This window comes from Chelonia mydas, chromosome 2, assembly GCF_015237465.2.
Source record: "Chelonia mydas isolate rCheMyd1 chromosome 2, rCheMyd1.pri.v2, whole genome shotgun sequence".
NCBI lineage: Eukaryota > Metazoa > Chordata > Testudines > Cheloniidae > Chelonia > Chelonia mydas.
Window position 1 is genome coordinate 154,901,159 of NC_057850.1, and position 21,508 is coordinate 154,922,666.

Here is a 21,508-nt window from a genome sequence, read left to right on the forward strand (position 1 = left end):
CACCTTGATGAAGACTATTAAAAGACATCAAGACAATGATAATGTCTCAAATAACTGTCAAAATGCAGGTAGCCATTTTTCTTTGCCTTCAACATTCGACGTATAAAAATAAAAAAATTATTATTGAACTTCACGTAGAAAAATAAATTTCATAACTGAATTACGCTCAGATAAATTGGTTAGTCTCTAAGGTGCCACAAAGTACTCCTTTTCTTTTTGCGATTAATCTTCCTGACCTTTCAAGGGCACTAATAACTTGCTCAGAGTCCAAATTGGAGTAGTGGACTGTAGTGTGGTAGGAAAAGAGCACTACCTAATTTCTACTCTTGTATCATCCTCAAAGGACCCCTTCTAAGCAGTGGCTCCTTGATGCACTTGGACCCTCACAACTTGAAGTCCATTAGCCTGAGCTCCAGCTTTTCAAACGAGGCAGCGCATCTGCAGAAGTTATCAAAAAGAGTTCTTGTGGAGTCCCCCAACTCCAGGCAGCTTCATACTAAGACTTCTGGAATTCACCCTTTTGTGTTCACATTCTTAGTCAGGGATAGTGATTATGGGTTCCAGTCAATAGCTTGTAACATGGCCAAGTAATTTTTGGTTCTTGGCAAGGATGCCATGAAGTCTTCACTTCCGTTTTTAAGCCATTCGTCTGGCTGGCTGTCAATAATAAGAGCATCTGATTTTTTTGCTTAGAGGCTAGGGCCTGCATTCCATGGGCATATGAAAGTCTGGCTTCTGAGCTGGTGTGCTCCCAGTTTTTATGGCAGCAGACGCCTATGTTGTTTTTTCTTGACACACTTTCAGTGTTCCTGGCCACCTCAGCCATCCAGACAACTGCAGCTTATGGGGAGGAGTAGGGTGATAAGGGCTATTACTTGGGTTCAGAGGGCCTGTAAGAAAACTAACACTACTATGGAGAAACATCCAGACACTGACTATGGTGGACTTTAGCCCAGTTTTTGCAGAAGCTGTCCAAAACAGCTGGGGTTAAGTTGATAGCCGTTCATGAATCTACAAAGGCAACACTCGCCCCCTATTTTGGACAGTGCTGAATAATGGTATAATGGACCCCTCATGCATCTGAGTTTTCTTCTCAAAGGAGTTGAGTGTAAAATGATGCTCAGTGCTTGCTGTTTGTCCTCTGGAGAATCCTACATTTATGACTGTACTGTATATGTAGAAGGAATGAATGGTTACAAATGTACATTAGCTGTTGAAGCTAGAATTTAATGTAATGGCCTATTTTGCTACTTATTAGATTCTTAAACATTTCTTAAAAATTGCTAGTTTTTGTAAAATTATGTACACGTGACAGATGAATTGGTAATTTGCAGAGTTATGGATGTTTAGCATAATACCACGTGCAGACATTCTAAAACGTGTTAATCATTTACAATACAGTAACTCCTCACTTAACGTTGTAGTTATGTTCCTGAAAAATGCAACTTTAAGTGAAACGATGTTAAACAAATCCAATTTTCCCATAAGATTTAATGTAAATGCAGGGGGTTAGGTTCCAAGGAAATTTTTTTGGGACAGACAAAAGGCATTATATACTGTATAGTATTGTGGTTGGGAAGTGCCCCTGGCTTACCCCACACAGGCACAGCCCGCTGCAGGCAAGGACGCTAGGAAGCACCTTTGTGGCAGCTTACCCAGAGAAGAACAGGCACCGACTTTGCTGGGGGATGCTCCAGGCCCGCCTCTTCCCACCCCCACTCCGTCTCCGCTCCGGAGCATGCCACATCCCCGCTCCTTCCCTGTACCCAGAAAGTCCTAAGCGCTGCCAAACAGCTGTTTGGCAGCGCTTAGGACTTTCTGGGAGGGAGAGGGAGGAGTGGAGACGCAGTGCAATGCTCTCTTGCGAAGTCGCTGCTTTTCCACAAAATCTTACATGCAGTGTACAGAGCAGGCAGCCAAATTGTTATAAGGGAGCATTGCAGAACTTTAAATGAGCATGTTCCCTAATGGAGCAGCGACGTAACTTTGAAACAGCTTTAAGCGGGAGGACGTTAAGTGAGGAATTACTGTACACACAATGAAGATAATTCAAAAAAGAGTACTGCAGCTTTCTCAGCACAATTGGAAGGTGAATAAAAAAGTGAAAAGATGGATTTTTTTACTTTTTAGTTTAGAAATCAAACACTGAAGAGTAGTATTCCATGTTTGGGTATGTGTAACACTAAATTGTCATCTTAAATTTTTGTAAGGGCTTCGGTATACGCTTTTTTAGTCCAGATGAACTCCAAACAGTCATAGAACTGAACTTGTATATTAGAAATCCTTAAGAAAATGGAATTGCATGTACATCCTGTATTTAACTTGAAATGACAATACTGATAAATGTAGATAATGCTCCTATAAATATAGCTGGGGATATATTTTGCTGACTAATGTGTTCATTGAAGCAAAATGTTCCTCTTCTCTAGAAGAAAAAAAACAAAAGTTCTAATTGCATAATTTCAATCAAAAGAGCAAAGCTTGAATAATTTTGTTTCTTCTCAGAAACTTGAAATGATTACTAGCTGATTTCTTGTGAATGTATATTTGCTGGATGAGAGATAAATAATTGATTTTGTGTATATTAATTTACAGCTATGTAATATATTTGTATAAAAATTATAACATTTTATTTTCACTATGGTGGTGGTTCTCAAATTTGTAAAGAGGTGGCTTCCTTGGTAACTTCTCCCAAGGGAGTCCAGACGAGCTCTGGGCAACTAAAAGCACATTTAGAATAATCGTTCTATTTCTTTTTTATTCTGCAGGGAATTTATTTGCTATTTGGGTTATGGGTTGGCAAACTTTTAAAATACACTGTTTACAACTAGCTGTTGCATAAATTTTGCTTTCAATTAAGGCATCCAGAGTAAAACTGTGGTTTTGCTATTTTATTAATTATTTTCACATGCATTTAGCAAAAGCAGAGAAGAATCTGTTGAATACCAAGTATTCACTCTGATTCTGCTTTTGCTTAATATAGAGTGGAAATGCCCCAACAAGAAAAGCAAGCAAAAGGAACAAGCTTCTTTTTCTGAATGTTGCTGCTCCAAACTTACTGGTCTTATTAATTTATTTTATATGTTTTTAAATAAACAGCAAAAAATGGGAAGAGAATTTCTCTTATGGTAAGGTGGCCCAAATTATCTTCTGCAATTTAGTGAGGGGACTATCTCGACAAGTTCTCATAATTTAATATTTATATTTTGGTAACACACCCAGATGCCTCATTCGGGCATGACGATTCACACTGGGCACTATACAGGAACAGTATAAAACTTAGGACTAGTCAGCACTGGAAAAGGTTTGCCAGTAAAGCAGACCATCCTTGTGTAGACAGAGTTTATATTGGCTCAAGTGCTTTTTTTGGTGTAGCTCATACCGGTTCCCAGAACAAAATAAGCTATACCATCAAAGGCACTTTTTTGCCAGTATAACTTCGTTTCCGTAAGGGCTTTTTCCAGTATAAAATGGGTTTTGTTTGTTTGTTTTTTGTTTTGTTTTGTTTTGAAATAATCACACTCCTAACTGACATTGCTATACGAGCAAAAGTTTTAAGGGTGGACCAGGCCTTAGACTCTGAGCTTGAGACAACCACAGTGTGGGTGGAGAAATACAGAGAAGTGGAGGGAGCCATATGGGAGCGCCACTGAGTGGGATTGGACCAGACAATCGGCTGCCTTCAGAAGGTCATGAGTAACGGTTAAAGCATTGGGCCCAGAGTTTGAGGAAAACCTTCATTCCCTACATCCCGCTGTAATTGTATGTTTGTTTTTACAGCCTTTCACTACTAATTGGGTTGTGCCTCACAAGGAGGAAGCTCCCATGGGTGTGTTTAACTTTTAAGGTCCAGTTTTACTGATAAGATAGGCACCTGAGCTCTGTGTGTGTGTATTCAAATAAACATTTTCTAGTGAAAACAGCTATAAAAGATTGCCAAATAGATATGGAAGTCTTTGCTTTTCAGAGCAGAAACCCCTTCCTTTAGATGAATTTGTGCTCTATTAGTAAAATACCACTAAAATCTTGAAAATGAATTACTTTTAAACACAGGTTTTCTCTTTTTTTAGCACTGGCTGGACCATTCTAAACCAATTAAGAAGCAAATAAAAAGTAAGTAACATCGGTCCACAAGTTTATTTTATTCCTCCTCTAAGAGTTCAGTTTAGAGTGTTTGTGAACATGATTGTGAGGCTCCAAATGTTTCCATAATATAGTGAATATTTCTCAGACAATGGATTCAGGTTAATGGTTGGCTGCCTGGCGAAACCTTTTTGTACAAAAGCAAGGGTAATGGACCAATGAGTAATGCACCAATCTTCAACTCTCTCCTTTAAATATGATTTTTATTTACCACTTTTGTTGATGCCAAAAGTCCCTTCCTCCTGCCTGGAGTTACTTTGTCATAAACCAGGGCTGGGGAGCAAGCATCAGCTTAGGTTGCTGCTAATAGATTCAGCAGACAAATATCAGCTTAGAAAAGCTTATGTGATTTCTCCTAGGTGCCTGTTAATATTAGTTGGAGGCATGGGGGAGAGTAGGAAGAAGCACTCCCCTTTCTTGTGACCCCTAAATTAGATGGGGAAATTGGCCTGAAAAAGAAGGAACGGTGGCAGGAGGGACCTGAGGGTTGGCAGTTCCTGTTGGAAGCTGCAGAAATCCTTTGAGTTTCGTGTCCAGGTAGCCTCTGCTGCCTCCCCTTGCATCTTCACTGGTGTACTTTCACCTGGTTTAATGTACATAGTTCCTGGATATGTCTGGATTTTTGTGAGCTGAACTCATATCATTGGTGGCAAGTGGATGCCAAGAGAGGCGGTCCTGAGGCCATTACTGACAGGGATTGTTAACTCTTTCCTTTGGGAGAGGGTAAAGCTGCTAACCACCCTTAAACTATGATTCAACCCTGGCTCAATAAACTGTCCCTTGAAACATCTGTGTTCATCTGATTTCTCCAGCTTCATGGATCCCTATTAATCTGGAGTCAGGTCTGGGTATGATATGTAGACAGCAATAGTATCCTTGGGCAGTAAATGTCTGCTAGCAATGGACATAGGCCAGGTGTCCATGTTGGTTTTATGAGATCTAACAATTACTGTAGGTATGGCTGATCGTAAGATGCTACTGACCAATTTGCAAGATCTGGAAGGAGTGGACACAGGTTTTTCTTTAGTGCTCTCTGTTCTTTCCTTTCTCAGAGGGAGCCGCTCACCCGCTTCGAGTGGCCCTTTCATGCAAGGCCTGCAGGGCTCTATGCTTTCACTCTTACAACTTCTTGTGCGTATGAGGCTAATAGGGTAGATTGTGAAGAAATTTAGGGTCCATTGCCATTGATAGCTCTGGTGCTTGACTTGACCTCACCTTTTCATGACATCTCAATCTGCTTCTCTGTACTTGGATACATGATCAGCAAGTGCTTATTTTCTGATATGCCAAGGAAAAGACAAAATGATTCTAGAGGGAAGAATCAAATATTTTCTGCGCAAGGCATTTTTAACAGATTTAGTTTCATTGCTTTCACGGTGTCTGGCCCAGTTAGGGGATTGTATGAGAACAAGCTGGCTCAGACCCATACTAGAGAAGGCAGTGGGGAAGCAACTTGATGGGGGTTGTAATAGCTCCATCTCTCCGCACAATATGTCCTTTCCTTGCCAAAGTGGTTTGCATTTGTGAAGAAGTTTGGGTCCTCTATTGTCTTTGGACAGTGGTGCATATGGCTTTATTTTTCCACCAGCAGCGACTAGTGTTAAGAGGCAGTGCCTTGAGGAGGTAGATCTCACTGGCCAACTTTGTCACCTGTGGTTTTGACTTCCGAAACACCTCTTCTTGGGGTTACCCTTGAAGACAATTTTAAAGCTTCAACTAGTGCAGCTTTTGGCTGCCCATCTGCCTAGTAGATTGAGTGATCAATAGGCATTCAGAAACTACAGTGGTGATTGTCGTCTCATAAGCACCTAGATAGAAAGGTGGTGGATTCTCCATTTCTTAATGTCTTCAAATGAAGACTGGATGCCTTTCTGGAAGATATACTTTAGCCAGACATGCACCATGATAGCCCAAATCAGCAAAAGTGTATTTGCTGAACCTTTTTAGGTTGAGAACTAAGGTGGGGAGGTTATTATCTCATGTCTATCAGAGCTTGAATTTTTCCAACATTCCTAGCACAGTGCAAGGCACATCTTTTTGGACAAACATTTGTTTGACAAATGAGCCATGGCTTAATTTCTTATTATATTGGCTGTGGTAGCACACTAAAATGCCCACAATGGGCACATAATTATTTCTTGTTGTAAGTATTTTTAATTTAAGACACAAGTCAAATGTTACTGTGATGAGGACACTTTAAAATATAATTACTTTGTGTTAAATTTTTCTTGCTCTATGGGATCACCAAACCTGTGTAAACTTCTGTTTTGAATCTTTGTATATACAGTTGGACCTCCGTACACTTTGCATTTTCGAATTAAATATTACTCATCAGAACCGAACAACCTTCATGAGGAGTTTACAAGGTAGGAAATAATTTTGATTGCTAAACTGATGTCTGACAATGGGGTGTATAAGGTATTTGGGGATTAAACTGTGGGGGAGGGAGGAATGTGGGTTATATGTGCTTCCTTGGTAGAATAGGCATCATATTCAATCTTCTAGCTGGTGTTTTATGACAGTCTAAGGGCCATACCCTCCTTTCCATTTTTTGTCCAAACCTGTTGCTTTGGCCTCTCAGGTGCTTTTGGATGGAGAGGCAGATGGGTCAGTGGTATTTCCCTCCAACTCTCCATGTGTTTTAGGTTTTGTGACTCTTGAAAGGGAGCCGTGACTGGGTGGGTAGGAGCTGAACCTGGAAAAGGAGGACTCTCTGCAGCAGTATTGCCTGTCAAAGCCATGGTGGGTGGGGGGATGGAGGGGGATTTCCAATGTATAATGCCGACAGCTGGGCTCCGTGCTCTTCTCTGCTGTGAAATGTGGAGGTGATCAAATAAAAGTCAAATGGGTCAAAGAAAGACCCAAAATCAGCAGAATTTTGGGAGGATTGGGAGCAATGCAAACAGCTCAATCTTCTCTACCCCCTTCCCCAGCCCCCCTCCACTTGTTCACAGTCTCCCTGCGCTAATGGAAGCTGTTCGGTGACCATTCATCCTGTAGGGACTTCTTATCATTGTTTTGAGGCTGTGGATGACCTGTGGTCTTTGAGAACATTCCATACTTGTTAAGTGAGGAGCCCTCCCACAATTCAGAAGAAGGAGGGAATTGCCTATTTTTGCACTTCCCATTCCTCCCAACTCTTCTAGTCACTCAGTCAGGCCAAATTGTGTGTCTAATTATTTTGTACCCCTTCCTGCTGTCGTTTTTCTGTTTCTGACAATTTGGAGCTTCTTGGTGTTTTTTTTTTTAATTTGCTCTGCATTGCTAATAGGGCCAAGCTGTTTCCACCATGCTCTTTAAAGATTATATTGATAATTTTGTAGTTTCTTTATAAGAAACTTTTAGTCAGCAGACCTCTGTTTACTATTTCCTTTTCTGATGCAGTGATTAAGTACTACTTTGACTGCTGTGCCACAAGATTAACGAGCTAATTGTAATTGCCCACTTACTTACTTTGAAACTTCCATAGAAGCCTTAATATACGTTACCAATTACTGCAATAGCAATAAACTGATAAAAGGCCACGCTTTTTCATACAGTCCATAATTAACCTATGGAACTCACTGCCACTGATATAATTGAGTTCAAGAGTTCAGTAGGATTCCTAAAAGGATGAGGCATCTGCATGTGTAATGAGAAGATTCATAGTTACATTACGTAGGATGATATATAAAAAACATTTTAGAATAGAGATACACACACCCTTTGTCATTCTAATTTTTTTTTAATGAACCTCCACTCTGGCTAGGTTGCATTTCCCAGCATTCTGTAGAGTTAGGTAAGAGACCAGGACAGCAGGTGCAAATTCAGTGCAGAGAATGGGGGGAAGATTTATAGTGGTAACAAAATGATCTAATTGAAGAAGAAATTACACTAGATCTTTGTCCTGTATAAAGATATTTTTAGCAGATGCCTTTTGAGGCTGTAAAAATAATGTGGTCACAGTTAACACTTTTATGGGGAAGTGATGACATTTCTTAAAATTTAATGCACCAAGGAAGGCATCTGCTGGCATTTTTGTCTACAGGGCTTCATTAGTTTTAGTCAGAATAACAATGGGTTGTTTCTTTTGAAGAATGTATTTTGCTGCTTGAAGTGGGATACCAGAAACTGAGATGCAATAGTAGGCTTGCACAGAAAAAGGAAATAACAGGGAGTCAGGTATGGAGAGAGTTGCAATATTCCTCGGGCTAGCAAAGTGGTGGTATTGCCTGGATTATTCCCCTCCAAAATTCACCAGCATTCATGTTATTTTGAAATCCTGGAGCAAAATAGTAGGGACAGATTTTCTAAGCCCAGATTCCTGTGGTGGTGCACAATTACTTTTACATATACAAATACTGACATGTAAGTGGCAGCCCTGGTATCAGCTGTGTATGTAAGTTAGGCTTGTGTAAAAATCTGACCCCTACTCTTTTTCCATGAGCTTTTCTGCTGCATAGGGCACAGAAAAGCTTCCTAAACATGCCTTTGGTTCCTGTTCCCCTGTCTGTTTTGAACTGATTCAGTCTTCTAAATATTGAAAGGTCAGCTCACAATCTCCCAAACACATGAATGTGAAAAATTAGTTTGTTCGTCGCAAGGTGCTGGTGACTCACGGTGCTTCCTATTCTGTTCCCAACATGTCCTTCAGTGCCAGTAGAGAAAAGAATAGAGACGTTTGCTACGCTCTTCTTTTTGAAGACTAGAGACATGCATCATGCTGCTTTGAGCCCAGATGTCTTACTCATTTCATTCACCTCTTAACTCACCCCTCAGTGGGGGCAGGAGAGGCTGGGGCGGGGGCAGCCCCTGTCATCCCCTAACCTCAAAGAAGGACACCCTGCTCCAGAAGACCCAAGGCAGGAGCATTTTGGCTTGGTCTATGCTACCACTCATGTTGGTATAACTTATTTCACTTGGGGGTGTGAATAAGCTACCCCCTGAGCGACGTAAGTTATGCTGACCTAAGTGCAGGTGTAGACAGCGCTATATCAGTGGGATAGCATCTCCTGCCGACTTAGCTACCACCTCTCATGGAGGTGGATTTATTATACCGACAGGAGAGCTCTCGCCTGTCGGCATAGAGCATCTACACCAGATGCTCTACTAGCCCTGAGTGTGAGATTGCTGGGTGGGGTGGGGGCAGGAAAAGCCAGGTGAGATGCCCCAGGCAGCAAGGTGGTTGTGATTTTTCCCAATCCACAAACCTTTGTTTTAATAAAAATAAAACCAAGGAATCCTCAGGCTTAGGAAAGAGTGGCAAGTGGATAGGGCATTAGTCTGGGAGATGCAGATTCAGTTACCTGCTCCACTGCAGACTCCCTGTGTGGCCTTGGGCAGTCATTTGATCTCTCTGTCTTCCACATCCCCATCTGGAAAATGAGGATCTCTGAGTTAGGGAGTTTATTTACCATTAAAGTTTGTGAGGCATGTAGGGTATGTCCACACTGCCGTGTAAGTTCAGGGTTAGTGGGACTTGAGTCAACTGACCTGTGTTAGGGAACTCTGGGCTTGAGTGTCTACATTGTATTTTAACCCTACGTTAAGACCTTTCTAACTCATGCTTGAACCTAGGGCTCTGGTGTCCACACTACAGTGTGCAGACCCTAGTCAATGTCACCAAATCCCAGAGTACCTAGCACCCACCCCTTTCCCCCAAAATGTGGCTGCTCTAGCCCTAGAACCATGTTGCACTGTGGGAAAACTTCACTGCCCACCCTACACATTACCAGGAAGCAGCTCGCTTTGCAAAAGGCTTGATCAGTTATCCATGAGCTCGGGCTCAAGCACGGCTTGCGTTACAGGGTAGACATACCCCTAGACGCTACACCAATGAGGGCCATGTAAGAATCAAAGATATGCCTACCTATTTAGTTTCTATCTCCACTCATCATGGAATCTTTGTTCTTCTCTCATTCAAAGCTCTTTTAATTTTTAAAATAAAGCCATAATTGCCTTTAGACTTCATAGCTCATTTAGGCTGCAGTTCAGGACAGCACTTAAGTGTGGGCTTCAGTAGAATTAAGGCTCCGAGCTCAAAGCTGAGTACATGCTTTCAGTGCTGTCTTAAATAAGGATGGGTTCCTGAAATGCAGCTTTACGACTTCATCCTGCAATATGCTGAGCAATGCTCCAAGGTGTAGAATGTTCTGAACTCCCACTGACTTCAATGAGAGTTAAGGGTACTTAGCATCTACCAAGTGTGTGCCGGGCTCTTTGTAATTGATCCTGAAGGCTCATATAACTTACAAAATCAGTTTATGGAAATGTCTTGACTAAGCACGCACTCTTGACGAAGAGATGAGGGCTGAAAAGATGACTCTGTCTGCGTTTGATTGTTTGTTTATATTTATTTATTTAATGTATTTGTTAGGTACCTGTTTGTATTACAGCTCCGACAAGACATTCTTTCAGGAAAGTAAGTACATTTTTGTTCCTGTAACCTTGCTTAAAGTGTAAGTAACAGAGCACCACTTTAAGGGTTAAAAGTATTACTTTAAGCCCATAAGCTCTTTCTGATCCTTTCTGTTATTCAAAGAAGTATATAAGGAATTGTAAATTGCATTTACTGATCCAGTGTTCTCTTGTACATTTTTCTTTTTCCATTAGAATACGGAAATGTATACACATACATTAATCATAACCAAATTAATAAAATCTAGTGGAATAAGAACTTTTTCATTTGGTCACAAGGTGGTAGAAATATATCTATGCATGCAATATTATGCAGAGCTTTCTGTGTCAAGCTTTAACCATTCAATTATCCTTAATGGCTATTTGTGTGTTACAGATTTAACTGTAAGTGAGCATTATGCTGCACGTAGCCATTCTTAAATATTCAAAAATGTAAAATACACTCATACAACATGATTAAAATAAAAAACCGTATATGAATCGTACTAGGTATCCTGTTATCTTATACATTTGTCAATATCAGATTTGAAATTGAAATGAGAAATAGTCAAAATAAGACCTTTAAAAAAAACTGAGGAGCCCTGAGAGCTCTTAATTTGAACAATATATGGTGATGAAACTGGACATTGTGTTGTGTATGTTTAAAAAAGAGAGAGAGAGAGTATACATGATTTTAATTTCGAAGTAGCAAGTTCCAGAAGAGAAACCTCATACTTCATTTGGTTAGAGAAATAATTCTTACACAAAGGACACAATCCTCTTAAAATTGCTCATTTCTTCAGACATAGAAGAGCATGAAAAAGATTTGGTTAATAAATAGCTAAAGTACAGTAAATATTGTGGTTTTTAGGATATTAGAAGGTTTCAATCTTAACCAGAAGTTTATTATTTATTACACAACAGAACAAGTGGCACATACAAATGGGAAAACGATTATACTCTGTGTATAATTAGGGCAAAGAATGTCTTGATCTGTATGATTATTTAAAATATAATGTGAGCTTGCCATACTTGTCAGTATGACAGATGCAAGGGAGTGGAAAAAACACTCGATAATAGTGTCAACGCTTCTTACTTAAGACACTTGTAAAAAATATGTTTTTTGCAGCCTCATTCTTTTTGACAATGTAATTGTGCATTTGTGAGGTAGATAGATAAATTATAGATATATTTATTTTAAAAGTTTTATAAAGAAAAATATTTAATCCTAGAATCCATTGTAGGAGTACCACCTATTTTCTTCTTCTGGGTTAATGTTTTCAGTATTAGTTTAAACATGATTTATAGTTGAGCATATCATGTTTTCAGTATTAATGAGAAATTACTAAACTAAGAAATAATTACCTTTATTACTAACTTGTAAACTAAGCTTATTTAAATGGAAATATTGTTATACCAATAAAATAAAAACCAGCAGGATCTTATTTAAGGGGATAAGACAAAATGTCACATTTGTTGTGAATACAAAAAGAATCATAGCAGGCAGTCAGTTATAGCTATAACATTTCATTCAGTTTCACATTCATTCACACGTTCGTTCATACACACACACAGGTTCTGCAGCTGCTGGATAGTTAACTAGTCCTGAATGTAGCTTGAGTTCGTGGCTTGGGTTCGTAGCTTTTGGCAGCTAACTAGCCAGGAAAGCCAGGCACAAGGAAGAGCTGGGTCTCTGTTGGGCATGCACCGGTGCCCTTCCACGTTGGCAGCAGAATGTTACCCTTCAAAGTCTTCCATCTCCAGCTTTAGTTTGAATCCAGAGTCCATAGGTTTTGCTGTGTCACGCTGCCTCTGGGTTCGGTGTGATTGATGTGATTGCAGACATGACTTTCAGCCTAGGACCTGGCTTTGATGTTTCTTCAATTGTACTTTTGTTCTTTTCTTTTGAGGGTGGGCTCCTCTTACTTTGTCTTACTTCCTCTTACTGTTGTCTGCATCTTCAGCCCTTCGGTGTTTACACTTTATTTCATCAGGACAGGCTGGGGCTGGAGGTTGATTCCATCATCCATACATACCTCAGTCACACATCTAAACTAAACGAATAAGGTTACAGCAGGGTTTTGCAAAAATGAAGGTTGCAGCAAGCTTTTACAAAATGAAGTGAGCATTTTAAAATGGAGTTTGGGACAAGTTAAAATGGAGTTAGAGTTACAATATGGACTAAGTGTAAGGAATGGCAAACAGTGAGCAGAAGTTACAATATGGACAAGTGTAAGGAATGGCAAACAGTGAGCAGAAGTTACAATGATGAAACAGTGTAAGTTTCAGCGATTTAAGCAGCAATTGGATTGAAAGTGAAACTCAATTAGCCAGTTATTGGGGTAACCGGTTTTATGAATGAATGTTGTTTCATTCATAAAACTTTGCTTATGAAGTTATATTAATAAAGTGAACAATTAAAAACAATTTCATTTATCAGTTCTACAATATTATATTTGAACGATCGAAATATCGTGCAATTTACTTGATACTTTGGAGTTAATATTTTATTTTCAGTTAGACTGTTGAACTCTCTTAGTTTTTTCTGGAGAAAGGGCTTATATAAAGTATAAGTTAAGAAACATGCATATTTTTATTGTTTATTTTGTCTCTTTAAAGACTGAAATGTCCATATGATACTGCTGTGGAACTAGCAGCTCTATGTCTTCAAGGTATGTGACTATTTAGAAATAATTTGCATCAACATTTATTTTAAAAAGTTGACCAACAATTTCTTCACATATTTTTCCCTTTTGTCATGAATAGGCACTAATTGACAGTACATTTTTTAAGTGGCAGCTATTTTTATTGTGGTTAGTCATTAATTAGTGTCATAAATTTGCTGAGTTTTAGAATCTCTGACTCACAATCAGACATTTGTGAAACTTTTGTAATGAAACTCAGTTAAAGTTCATTGTTTTGAAATTCTGTTCCATGGCTTGAGTGAGCATAGGCCTAATATTGGGCATGGTCCAAAGTCCATTGAGGTCAAAAGGAGTCTTTCCATTAAATACAATGGGCTTTGGATCCTTCCGATTGAGTGTTTTGGGAGGAATTTATGGCCCAGATTCAATGATAGGGACCAATTAGTGGGTTTGGATTAGATTGACTATGAAATTTTGGGTTCAATTCAACCTAGAATTTGGAACAAAATTCAGGGAAGACAAGACCAGGCAAAAGTAGTATCATTTCCCGTGAAATTGTGATGCATATTGCACAGTTTTGTTCATACTGTGTATGTACACAAAGATGATAAAGGAATTATTTACTCCCTTTTCTTTTCATTCATGTTGCTTCTTTACTCTCTCAACATGGACCTTCCAGGTTAAAGTCCAGAGTCCACATTAGCTTCAAATTGTTATGCACTCATTTTTGTCTGTGGACTCTAGAAATATCACAAGCATTGGTAACTTCATCCCAATTTTAGACCAGGAGAACTGTTCATAGAACAGCTTGACATATCTACAGTTCCAATAATCAAAGATATGGAGAATTATATCTCTACTAAGAAAAGGAGTAGAGCAGGTCATCCATTTACGGCATTACCAGTATCATCGAAGACATTTTTATCATCAGGTATCAAAATCAATATTTTAAAAACTGTATGTCAAAACAAAGTATTTATAAATGGCGATGGCATATTTTTTCTTTGATTCAACTAATTTTTCTCTATTTGGAGGTATTTATAGTAATTTTCTCTAAAATAATGTCATATATTGGCACTGTAATATTGAATTCTGGCTCTCTGCAGATATTAGAATTGCAATTTTTGGATCATTTCTTGTATATTTCTTTCTTTTATATTGATATTGGAGACTTGTAAATAAGCAGAGGCGTTTAAAGAACTGTAAAATGATTATTCCCTCCTCAATAGTTTAAACTTCACCCTAAATTTAAATGTATCTTTTATTTCGACTTTTTTAAGGGTGAGCAGGATGATAAAAGTGCAGGTTACATAGGAATTGGTGTGTTAATTATTTTAAATGAGAGCCAGTTTCTTTCTCTTAATCAAGACTCTGTTTTTACTTCACCGTTATGGCTGGTTTTTGAATAATATTGTTCTATTAGGTTAATTATTACATTGTTTCAACTAACTGCCTTAAGAGCTGGCATTTTCTGTCATCTTTGGGATGTAAATTGTACTTTTGTAAAGAAAAATCTGGAGAGAAGCATCTATTCATGCTTTTGTAGCTGCTTTAGAATTCTCCTGTATTGCAACTTCCTCTTTTTATACAGTATTTAAAGTTTGGTTTTATTTCATCTAAAATGATTGGTACAATATGTTAAACTATATTTAAGGTCACTCTGACACAATTCACTTAACCAGCTGCATTTCTGACTATTAATTGAAACCAACAAGTGAACTCTTTCTAATATATTTTAAATACCTCAAAATTGTCGGTGTTTGCATTCACATTATAAAATCCTATTACAAATTTATTTTTCGTTCTACATTAAAGAGACTGTGCTGTCTCTACAGGTGAAATAATTGTACACTTTTTAAAGACATCTGGGTAGCTACCTCATTTTAAAATGCATCCACCAGTTGGTGCATTTTTTTTTAATAATTTGCCTATTTACACATGTTATAATGCAGGTACGTAATTTTTAGATTACAGTATGTATATAAAAAAGAACAAGCTCCAAAGTAAGCCATCCTCACCCCTGAACCTCCAGTGAAAAGATATGGGCCTAAGATTATGCCTCAAATGTCAACAAATTTGCTTTCTGTTGAACCGGCCAGGGAAGTTGAATGTACATATCTGGCTCTGCTGATTTATCCTGATCAGCATCTATGTCAGAGGCTTCTTACTTCTCTCAGACACAAAGCAGCAGCAAGAGTTGTCAAATGTCTCTGAAAACTTGTGTATATGTTTTACTGTTGTAATTCACATTGGAAAATACTGTTGAACAAAAAATGTACACGTGATAATGATAGCTTCATTTTAGATGGTCAGTGGATCTCATGATATTTAATATTTTAGGAACCCTAATATTTGGTCATAAATTTAATCTATTTGGTCATAAAATTGTCAGCTAACAATTAATCTGGGTGTCCTTGATCAGTTAAAATAAATCATTATCATTTTTTATCTTCAAAAAGACTATTTTTCCATGTAAATAGTCTTTCTATTCTGTATTTCTGCAACTTTTATGTGTAATGTTCACATGAAGTGATAGTAGATTTTTCTTCAGCAGAACTGACTTTCTTAATTCCTTTGTTGTTCATAGCAGCAGGAACACAGATGCATTATAAATAAGGCTGCGTGTCTGTCACAGAAGTCACGGATTCTGTGACTTTCCTTGACTTCTGCAGCAGCCCGTGCTGATTCAGGGGCTACCTGAGCTGGGCAGCCCCTGGGCCAGCAGCAGAAGTTTGGGTGTGTAGGAGAGGGCTCAGGGCTGGGGCAAGGGGTTGGGGTGCAGGGCAGTGCTTATCTGGGGGGAGGGGGGCTCGCCAGCTTCCACCGGCATATCCCTGCAGCTTCTAGGCTGAGGCACCAGAGGTGCTCGCAGCTCCCATTGGCTGTGGTTCCCGCTCAACCAGCAGGGGTCCTGGGTCACAGCCCCCCACCCCAGCACCAGCGGGGATCCCGCACGGCCGCCTCCCCCCACTGCCCCCCTCACCCCCCAGCATGGGTCCCAGGCTGCACAGCACAGCACAGCCTGAATGCGCACGTACCCTCTGGCGCCAGCAGGGGTCCCAGGCTGCGCACCACCACCCACCTCCTCCCCCACAACAGCAGGGGTCCCATGCGATCCCCCTCAGCACCCACGGTGCCCCCAGACCACCCCTTCCCTCCCGCCCCAGAGCACCCGTGGTCCTCCAGCCCAAATTTTAGTTAGGGGCATATAGTAAAAATCATGGACAGGTCATGGGCCATGAATTTTTGTTTACTGCCCATCACTTTTACTAAAAATACCCATTAAAGCGCCAACATTGGCACATATATAGGCATGTGTCATTTGTATGTGGTAGCATTGGGGATGCATGTTTGCTGCATATATGTTAAACAGTACTGAAGCAGTTAAATTGCAAATTATTTGTATAGGTCAGACATTCGTGGAACCACGTGGGAAATTTCTCACCAGTGTATAGGAGGTAGGGGCTCAATTCAGTAGGGTTCTTAGTTCAATGTAAGGGTTCTCAGCACCTTGCAGGATCAATACCAGCCTCAATCTATGCCTTCAAAAAAAAATCTCTTCCCAAATATATACTACAGGCATGAATATTATGATAGTGTTGGGGGTTTAGAAAATGCTATAATCAATTTCTTGACACTAGCTACTGTATCTTTACATTTCCATATATACAATATGGGAAGAAATATGCGATCATGGGAAACACTACTTAGTGATGAAAAAAATATGTTTCAATTAAAGGAAAATGCAGAGTAACCTTGTATGTAAAAGTAGTGCATTTGATCTGAAATTATAGTCCTCTGGAAATCCCTTAAATGTAAGAAGTAGCAGCATTTCATGTGTTTAGAATTCTGAATCTGTGTCCTAAACTTTCCTACAGAGTTTCTAGTCTGATTTGTAATTTGAGATGGCAGAACTTAAGTACTCATACAGATGACAACAACAAATGTATATTCTAAAGCTTCTTCAGTAGGTGTGCTAAATGGGGATATGGAAATATCTTTGTAGCAGCAAGTTGTTTTTAATGTTTGTGATGACAGAGTGACTTTTTTTTCTGGCTTTCTGAATGATTCCAGCTGAACTTGGAGAGTGTGAGCACCCAGAACACACACCAGAACTAGTGTCTGAATTCAGATTTACACCAAACCAGACTGAAGCTATGGAATTTGATATCTTTCAGAAATGGAAAGAGTGCAGGTATGGTACCTGTGTGGTGGTGTCAGTTATAATAAAGTTACACAAGAGTTTCTTCTCCAAAATCAAATATTGCTGCATAGACCCCTGTTTTGGGGTCAAAAAGTCTCAATGTGTGTTTTTTAGGGGTTTTCTAGAGACATCTAGAACCCCTTTTAAAAAAGTGGCAGGCATTAACATCAGACAGGATTGTGTGGTTAAGTTAATTGTAAGTTTCAGCACTTTGGCTCCATTTTTTCTCCTTGACCTGTGTTCAAGGAGTTCATTTTCCACAAGTGAGAATTTTCATGCCTTCCAAGACTCCTTCACTTAAGCAAGCAAGACTCCTTCACTTAATTTGTACTTAAGGTAGCACCTTCAGAGATCTATTTTTGTCCACACACTCAGTCTTTCAAAGATTTCAGGTATTTGGTATCAAACCAGAAGCCTAAATCCAACCCTCCCACCCTGTTTTTTTTTTGCGGGGTGGGGGGGGTGGGGTGTTTGGATGAGGATGAAATTGAGACATGTCTTAGCTCAGACATCTTCATGTTAAACTCAAAATATTGAGTCTCTTTTGGTCAAAGGGAACTTGACTTTTGGAAATTGTGAAGATTGTATTAGCCACTGCAGTTGTTCTAAAACTTCGGAGCACTTAAGAGTCTGGATTGTTGCAGTAGTACTGTGCTATTTGCCACTATAACCAGTTACATGGCAGCAATCCGGTGGATTAAGAGATAATTAGAGGTAATGGAAACGGAATAACTGACACTGAAGCTGACTGTGGCGTCTAGCAAGCCAAAGGACCAGTACCACCTGTACCAACCAAGAGCTCTAGATGGGACTCTTTCTCTGACAGGCCCAGCCCAGCCCCATAGGGATCCACCAACCACTCTCTTGTGGCAGCAGATCTGGCAAAAACCAACAACTGGGACATCTAGAACATCAGGACAGATTGGGACATACACTACCCTGGAGGATATCTTCATTTTTGTGGGCCCACAATCTCCTCTACTCTTGGACCCAATCCTTCTGAGTTACATGTTGACCCCAGAAAAGGAACCACCTCAAGGAGAAGAAGTTACTCCCCTAGTCTATCCAGGAACCATAGCTTCCTCCCTGTCATTGACAGTACTGCTAATTGAGCTGGCTTTCTCATCTGCTGAATCCTATGTCCAGGATGAACCATCACCTACCTAGGGAGGTTAGCATAGACAGGAATTCAAGAATTTCTTGGACCTGTCCTGGGCTCAGGTAGGATTACCCTCCAAGAGATTTCTTATATATAATGCCTTGCCACCACCACCACCCTCTCCCAACCGGCCTTTGACTCCTCATAGTGGCCCTATTGGTGTGGGGGGGGATCCTTATGCATGACACGCAGATCCATGCACTTGACAAGAGCAGCACATTGTCCCTCTCCTCCTTGACAACATCATCTTGCTTCTCAGGAATACGTGCAGGAGGAAGATGATGAGCCAGATCAGGTGGTACCAACAAGCATATCCTCTTCCTCACCTGATGAGGCAATTGCCCCATATTCACCCTTCCTGCCTGATGACCATAGGCAATATCAACAACTATTGCAGAGGGTGGCAGCAGAACTTCAGATCCCATTAGAAGACGTTCAAGATACGCAGCACAAACTTTTGGATATTCTGCAGCCCCCCAGACCCAATCAGGTAGCCTTCCCAGTGAATGAGGCCAGTATGGAACCAGCAAGAATGGTATGGCATACACCAGCAACCTGTATCTCTATGGCTAAAAGGCCTGAGAAGTGTTGCTTTGTGCCCATGAAAGGGGCAGAATTATTGTTTTCCCACTGAGCCCCCAACTCCTTAGCAGTACAAACAGCCATGGAAGGATCCAGATAGCAACGCCCTAAAACTACTGCTGCGGACAAGGGAGCTAAACACCTGAGCCTTCTGGGGAGGAAGGTATTTATATCCATCAGCCTCCAGTTCAGAATCTCTAACTACCAGGTCCTGTTGCAAAATATTTTTTTATGAACTACACAAAGTTCCTGGAATTCCAAGTGAAAACTCCCTCAGGAGGACAAGGCTCAATTCCAAGCCCTTACTGAAGAAGGTAGACTCATGGCTAAAACCTCCCTTCAAGCTGCAGTGGATGTGACTCCCTGGTCATTTATACCTCAGCCCCAAAGAGGATGTAATGCTGCTTGCAATGACTGAAGAGCATGAGTACCAACCTCAGGGCAGACTGTTAGGAGGCAGGGCAAAAACCCCAAATTGGTTGTGTGTCCTATACTTAGATTTCACCAACCAATTACCAAGTGCAAACTCCTCAAGCACTACAACAGCCTTAATATGGAGTCCCAGACAGACCCCTGGGGTAGTCCAATCTATTTCGCCCCCCAGATAAGTGTACCTTTGTGATAGATGGCCCTTTACACAAGGAGTCACAGCAATACCCAAGTTACTTCCAGTTCCAAAGGACCAGTCACTTACCCCAGGTGAATTGCACCTTAGATCTCACCCCAAAGACAGCACTTGTAGCCAGTCTTATAATAAACTATCTAAAGATTTATTATATGCCGGGGGGGGGAAACAGAGTTATTTACAAGGTTAAAGCAGGTGTGTGTGTGTTGTATTCTTAAATTTCAAAAGGTAATAAAAGCTTGTATAATCAACAAGCTCTATGTCCTTTTGGGCTAACCCAGGCTAAGCAGCTGGCTGTCTCTTGCTTATGCCTAAAAAACCCTTGCCTCCCAGAGTCCAAGCAGCATAGAGGTACCTGTGTTGCGGGGTTTTATCCCTTCATACCCTGTGCCTTGAGCTGCAAACTCAGCTGATGAGGAGGATTCCACATGCATGACTCATCTTTATGGGGGAGAGAGCAGAACAACAAACAATAGTCTGTCTGGTGTCAATGGAGCTTGCCTCTTGGGAAGGACATAACACCTTCTGTTTAAGATCAGCCCTTCACACTAATTAATGTCTCTCTCCTGTCTGGTGATTAACAGTCACAGAGGTTCACAATACAACCACTCAAATATTTCCTGCCAGGATGGGGTACAGATGTTATAAGTGAGATTAATGCATGCAGCAACTTACAAGCATTCAGTAAAGTCTAAACACTAAACACATTCTTGTAATTCTAATACCTCTAATACCTATTTTAAACACTAATGCACAGTTGAGCCAGACTGATTCCTGCTGTGTATTTATCAGTGTTCAACTCACACATGGGAACTTTGGCATGAGCTGGCACTTGGATTTCTGCCAGCATCACAGAGGAAGCATCATAAACAGGTATGTAAGCTGAGACCTTTTCCCCAGCCTTTCTAACACCAGTGACCACATGAACAACTATGCAAGCATCCAAGATTTAGAGGCCAGGGTATGCAGCCCCATCCCTCGATGACAGCTACTCAGCCTTTTCCACCAGCTAAAGGCTACTTTTGACAGGACTCTGGGGAGTTGCAACGTAACAATGATACCATCCTCACCTGTTCCCAAACTCCCCTTTGGTGGCTGCCTAGCATACATTGCCCACAACCGGAGGGCTGTAGCAGACAAGTGGTTACTAGATATCATCCACTTTAGCGACCATCAAATTTCTTTCTCCCCCTTCTCAAGAAGCCCTCTTTCTGGCCCCTATACAGGGACTGCTCTCATGAGAAGATCCTCCTCAAATGAGGACCTATAGAGCAAGTTCCACCTCAGCATCCAGGGAAAGGATTGTACTCCCACAATTTCATAGTTCCCAAAAAAAAGGGAGGATGGAGGCCCATTCTCGACCTAAGTCAGAGTTTATATTCACAAATTAAAATTCTGCATGGTTATGTTGGCCTCAGTAATTCCCTGCCTGGAAAAAAGGCGTATGATGAGCAGCTCTCGACATGAAAGATGTTTACTTTCCTGTGGACATTCACCTGTCCCACAGAAGGTTCCTCAGGTTTCTTGTAGGACAGGAACACTCCCAGTTCAGAGGACTCCCATTGTGTCTGACAACAGCATCCAAGGTCTTCTCAGTGGTGGTAGCACAGATGAGACGAAATGGCTACCGCATTTTCCTGTTTTGGAACGACTGGCTTCTAACCGGCAGATCCCATCTGGAAGTTCAGTTGGCAACTTTGTCCTTGCTCTGCCTGCTGGCATCCTTAGGAATCTGCATAAACATGGAAAAGTGTACTTTGATTCCCACACAGCTC

General features: G+C 40.5%; 1 protein-coding gene across 5 annotated transcripts in view; it reads left to right on the top strand.

Moving 5' to 3' along the window:
* The window catches only part of EPB41L4B (erythrocyte membrane protein band 4.1 like 4B), a 249,728-nt gene that overhangs the window by 98,399 nt on the left and 129,821 nt on the right, over positions 1 to 21,508 (top strand). For all 5 annotated transcript variants that reach the window (XM_037889908.2, XM_043540419.1, XM_037889909.2 and 2 more), the window contains exons 3-7: positions 4,071 to 4,113; positions 6,431 to 6,509; positions 10,499 to 10,543; positions 13,138 to 13,190; positions 17,238 to 17,358. In XM_037889908.2, the coding sequence (XP_037745836.1) occupies positions 4,071 to 4,113; positions 6,431 to 6,509; positions 10,499 to 10,543; positions 13,138 to 13,190; positions 17,238 to 17,358 (341 nt within the window). The remainder of the gene's footprint in view (positions 1 to 4,070; positions 4,114 to 6,430; positions 6,510 to 10,498; positions 10,544 to 13,137; positions 13,191 to 17,237; positions 17,359 to 21,508) is intronic.